Here is a 5822-nt window from a genome sequence, read left to right on the forward strand (position 1 = left end):
CGTGGAGGGGGCGGCGATGCCCTCTGTTTCGTGAAACAAAGGCATGGGAGCAGGGGCGTTTCTAGAGAGGAGTGGGCCCGCGTGCAGTCTCCGATACAGTCCCTCTCCTCTCTGTCTGGCGGCCGGCAGCGCACTAAGCTGTGCGCGTCCAGCGCCGAAGTTATAGACTCTGGGCACTAAAGTGCGCCCAGAGTCTATAGAGTATGCGCAGGTCACCGGGAAAATAGCTGCTGTGGCCATCTCCCTGTATTGCGCATGCGCAAACGATGTGCCGCGGCGGCCATTTTCCAGTCATTTTTACAGCCTCGGGCCCACGTGCCGTTGTGGGACTCTGGAGAGGTAAGTAATACTATGGGTGCAGGGTGTGCGGTGCAGGGCCCCCATGGACCTAGGGGCCTGTGTGCCACGCACACCATGCACCCATTATAGATACGCCCCTGCGTGGGTGGGGAGAGGCCAGGATCTCCGTCGGGTGACGGAGATTTCCTGGCCTCTTTCACTCAACTGTGGCGGCCGGCTGTATGACCCCATGGGTCACCTTAGCCAGCCGATGTTACGCAGATTATCCAATGTTGCGTTGGACAACGCAGATCGGATAAGTAATGCACATAACCATATCTGCAAGGATCGCATTTGCAAAGCTGCCTGTGTGCATACATCATATATCTATTGCAATTATGATCCTTGCTGAATCAGGCCCAGTGAGTCATCAGCTACAAAATAAAGCCAAGACTCACTATTACCAAATGCAGGAAATACATGATAGAGAATTTGTAAAATATACAGTATATATCAATGTTCATATTTCTAAAAGTTTAGAACCTCTCATTTCATTCAATTATACTATTATTATAATTATTATTTTTTCTATAATACTGCCCAATTTAGACTCATTTACAGACTACATTAATCACGAGAAAGGTGACAACTGAACTGTTAATATTACAAGTGTTACGTGCATAAAGTTTTTTTTTTTATTACTGTACATTGCTCTGAGTGCTACAGCCCATGAAGTGCAATGTGGAAGCATAAAAAGGGTCCAATTCAAAGAATAGGATGAGACCCTAATACTGCTCTCCTCTGGTGCAAAAATTAAGACCATTTGCAATTCTGCAAAACTAGGATCGTATGTTCTACTGGGATATAGATCTACAATAAAAACATAGACAAAGTCTAGATAGACACCAGATGTTAGACAGATAAAAGGTCGATACACTAAAGGTCAACATGGAAGAAGGTCGCCGTGTACAAATGGTCGACGGCAAAAAGTCAACACAAAAATAGTCAACACTTTTTTTTTATTTTTTTATAAGGGTTAGGGTTAGGCACTTACCCCGATGGTTAGGGTTAGGCACTTCCTGGAGGGTTTGAGTTAGCCACTAGAAGGGACGGTTAGGGTCAGGCACCTAGGTTAGGTTAGTCACCAAGGGGAGGGTTAGGGTGAAGATTAGGGCTAGAAAAAAAAATGTGTTGACCTATTGATCATGTTGACCATCTGTACATGTTGACATTCTTACATGTCAACCTTTAGTGTGTCAACCTTTTGGTCCTGTCAACCTATTGACTGTCTAACATCTGGTGTCTATAAAGACATTGTTGACCTTTTCCTGTAGATCATACACCTGTTCTACTAGGGATGCACCCAAAGGACTTGGGAAAATATAAGTCTTCGCTAATGCCTACAACTCTGAATTGCCTGTAGTTGCTCATAGTTAGTAAGCAGGCTCTTACGCATGCACACTGCAAACAAATCACAATTCCCTCCACAAATCGGACTTCATTGTGATGCTGAATCAGGACCTGTCTGCATGTTTGTATAAATGCACCACAAATTGTAGCAGCAGTTAAGCATATACAGTATGTCCATCTACACAGCAGGCCAACTGTTTCTACCATGTGGCAGATCTTCTGGCAACCTCACTTGGCCATGTACTGTAGCTGTTATCTATAGAATATTGTCTCCTTGGCTTGACTCTCTTTAAGCCAGTCATTTAGTAAATACTCATCTTTTCGCCTTTACTACCAATTCCTTATACACTTTGCCTTATGTTAGGCAACTAAACTAGCTATCAGTTGAACTTGTTAATAATACCCCTTTTACACCAGAGCTAAAACCCAGGTTATTGCAGGGTTAACCTGGGTAGCTCCTTGGTGTAAAAGGGGAGAGGGTTGGATCGCTGGGTCGAGTGACCAGGCAATCCAACCCAGGTAACTTGCAGGGTTTAACACGGGAATAACCTGTGAAACACTGCAGTGTAAATGGCGCGATCCGGGTCACGGTGACCTAGAGCGCGCCACATGCCTGCCGATTGGCCGGCTTCAGTGGCACTTGGAGATGACGTCATCTCCAAGCATCCACTTCAATGCCGGAAAAGCCGAGTCTCTGCAGACCCGGCTCCGGTGTGTATGGCTCCAACTCAGGAATATCCTGGGTCAGCGCCGGGGAAATTCCGGGTCTGATCCGGATTGGAACCCTGTTCCAACCTTCGGGTCAGACCCGGAATTTCGGTATAGAAGCAGTATAATATAGGTTTGTACATTGTGTATTATGTGCGTTGGTTTTATGAAAATTATATTGTAGGTATATTTTAATTTACTTGCCTTTAAACAAACTAAAGAAAGAAACAATATCACATTATTATAAAAACAAATTTAAATATGTTCCACGGAAACGCAATAGATTTTTATCACTTTATTACAAGCATGCTATTTTAATAAAAATTTGATTTGCTAAATCTATTCTACACTGCTGCAAATATGACTGTTTATGCTGCTAACAGCGAAATCACATGAAAAGGTTTTTCACAGACAGAAGCTGGTCTAAGCTTAGTGCAACTTTACGGAGCCCTGTGGTCCGGACAATTTCTCTTTATATAATAGCCTATCATTGTACTGTAAATGTATTGTAATTTGTTACTTTTCCAAATATTACAAACAAGCTTACCTCCCACATCAAACATTGCCAGCTCTTACCAACCAGCCAATAGTGTGCAAGTCAGTGTGGGTATGTATATGTGTGTATGTACTGTGGCCACATGAGGCACGTACGTCATCCGGTTAAAACAACATAGATCTATTGAAATAACAATATTATCTCTATGAAAATATGTTAAGATATGCACTTTCTTTTTGCATAACTAGCTTCAGGTGTTAGGCTGGGCTGGCTGAAATGTATGTGCATTACATAAGGAGTTATTTTAGGCACCTTGGGCTCTATGTACTAAAGCTTGATGAGAGATAAAATTGTGGGAGAAAAAGTATTAACCAATCAGCTCCTAACTGTCATTTTTCAAACACAGCTTGTAAAATGTAAGTTTTAGAAGCTGATTGTTAGTGCTTTATCTCTCACAATTTTCTCTTTCTCCTGTCTTTGATAAATACCCCCCCTCCCCCTTATCAGTTCATAAACTACATCTAAAGCCGGCCATACACGGTGCGATTAAGAAACGTCACGATGTGTTGTACGATTTCCCTTGAGATTCTTCCCTTGAAATTCTACATACGATGTGGTCAAAATGGTGTACGATTGATCGTTACAATCCCCATATGCATATGTAACACATTGTACAAGATAGATCGCAATCTTACGGTTTTGCTGTAAGATCTACGATCCGGCTCTACAACGGTGGGGACACGCATCGGCATCGTAAACGGAAATAAACAACGCATGAGGTAGCCTCTTAAAAGTTCCACAGCCACCACCTGCTTTAGGTACAACAAAGGTGCCTCTTTTAGAGATATCCATCATTTTGTGATAGGCAGACTTATACCCCTTTTACACCAACCGCATAACCCGGGTTATTGCCGGGTCGATCCGGGTCGAGGCTCTGTGTGAACGGCTCCCAGAATAATATCCCGGGACGATTTACCCAGCAATCATATACTCGGGTTAAGAGCAGGTATTGAAAACGGGTTGTTCCCATTTCATGCAGCACTGTGAACGGGTGCTACCCGCATTATTTGACCCGGCTACATTCCGCTATTTGTTGATTGGAGCTTCTGGGGCGCTGGCTAATGATGTCTTTTATCAGTGCCCTGCAGAGAGATGCACACGCAGCCATCACTTGCCTGCCTAACCTCCTGCACACAGCCTGCACCACAGCCTGACCAACTCCCACAAAACGCAGGCTGATACATAGGCTGCCACAGTCAGAACTGCAGCCTGACCAGCAGCTCCAAACGCAGGCTGATGCTCAGCCATAACAGCAGCCTGACCCACAGCCTGTTCCTACAGCAGCATGTGTGCTGCCAAGAATTGGACCGATGCCGATATCCGAGAGCTACTGCTCATCAGGGCGGAGGAAGAAATTAAACGCCACATGACCGGCACAGTTAAAGATGCAGTAGTGTACCACAATATAGCCCAGATGCTGGAGTCCCGAGGGATAAAACGCACGCAGCAGCAAGTGGCCAATAAATTGAAGGCTTTGCGTAAGCAGTTCACTCAAGTGCACGATCATAACCGCAACAAAAGTGGTGCAGGCCGCAAGGAATGGGTGCATTACCAATTGTGCTACAGCGCTTTTGGAAATACAGCGCTTTCAAACCCCATAGCACTGTCCTCCTCAATTGCGCCATCCTGCTCCAGCCAGCAGGAGGATAGTCAAGAGGTACCGTCTACACAGGTTACCCTGCCGTCCTCGCAAAGCAGACCAACATCACAGCTCCTACTGACCGATGAGCCTGGAGAAGGTAGTGGGATGGATTCATCTGTGAATGCTGACAGTATCACTACCACCATAGATGAGGTAGTTGAGACAAGCTCAGAGACTGCGCACCCTAAAAAGACCCCTCCACTACGCGCTAATAGTAAGTATTTTATAAAATAAAAACACCCACATTACACACACACACACATACACACACTACATTCACTTAAATCCAAATGGTAACTGTTGCAGAGTGCTGCTAGCGTGCAGGTAGATAGAAGGCCACAAGCACATATATGCAAACACCACTGCTATCTTTATGTTGGCTCAGTGCATATTATAGTATATTTTGTTTCTCCCCTTTGCAGTCTACACTGTGCCACCCAGAAAGAAGAAGCTCAACAGGTCGGAGCAAGCGGCTAGAGCGATGACTTCTGTGATCGTGGAGCATCTCCACAAATTGGATGCTGACATTCAGAGGCAGGAGGATGCTAGATTGGATCGGTTTCTAGAGTCCGAAAGGCAAATGCAGCAGTCATATATGAGGCAATTAATGGATATGCAGGACAGACAGATTTCTTTTTTAGAGCGCACATTTGCTTGTGGTTTTGGCAACCAAACACAGGCATTGCCACAGGCCCCAGTGTACCCAGAACACAGATATGGGCCCAATTATTACAACCCTAGCACTAACCCTAACACAATACAAACAAACCAAGACTCACCACAGTATACAGTGTATAGGCAATTGCCGTAAACATGGTCATTTTAAATATTTTATCGTTGTACCAACCGAAACCTTTGATATTTTTGTGTTGTTTTTTTATATCGTGTGGCTAAAATAAAAGAAAACCCAGATCCCGGTGCCCTATGCAGCTGCCCTGTGGATTGTATCTCTTTTCCAGTGTCTCCTATGAGCTCTGCAATGAGGTAGCTGGACCCAGAAGGTAAATGGTAAATATGGCTGAAGAGTAGAAGAAACACCTAGTATAGTGATGGATGCGTTTTACTCAATCACAGCTATGGCTCCAGCTTTATCACCTTCGCTCAGCGTGAGAGCTATTCAGCCCCCTTCTGTCAGCTACTGTCTGCGGCAGGCACGCCTTCTGATGACAGCCAGCCGGCCGGCCACTCAGCTGACCGCCGTTACCGAAAGTTGGTTAGACACACACC

General features: G+C 44.9%; 1 protein-coding gene across 1 annotated transcript; it reads left to right on the top strand.

Annotated features, from left to right (window-relative positions):
- The first annotated feature begins 4259 nt into the window (after nt 1-4259).
- LOC148534661 (uncharacterized) lies at nt 4260-5600 on the top strand. The gene is made up of 3 exons (XM_088465869.1): nt 4260-4809; nt 5018-5378; nt 5555-5600. The coding sequence occupies exons 1-3, from the start codon at nt 4320-4322 to the stop codon at nt 5598-5600; spliced, it is 897 nt and encodes a 298-aa protein (XP_088321995.1). The 5' UTR covers nt 4260-4319.
- Nucleotides 5601-5822: the final 222 nt, after the last annotated feature.

Source organism: Taudactylus pleione, unplaced genomic scaffold, assembly GCF_031769625.1.
Source record: "Taudactylus pleione unplaced genomic scaffold, aTauple2 ptg000065l, whole genome shotgun sequence".
Taxonomy (NCBI): domain Eukaryota; kingdom Metazoa; phylum Chordata; class Amphibia; order Anura; family Myobatrachidae; genus Taudactylus; species Taudactylus pleione.

Coding starts and splice junctions, on each gene's coding strand:
- LOC148534661 (XM_088465869.1), top strand. CDS start 4,320: ATGACCGGCACAGTTAAAGATGCAGTAGTGTACCACAATATAGCCCAG. Junction 4,810..5,017: donor CCCTCCACTACGCGCTAATA/GTAAGTATTTTA, acceptor TCCCCTTTGCAG/TCTACACTGTGCCACCCAGA. Junction 5,379..5,554: donor ACAAACCAAGACTCACCACA/GTATACAGTGTA, acceptor TCTCTTTTCCAG/TGTCTCCTATGAGCTCTGCA.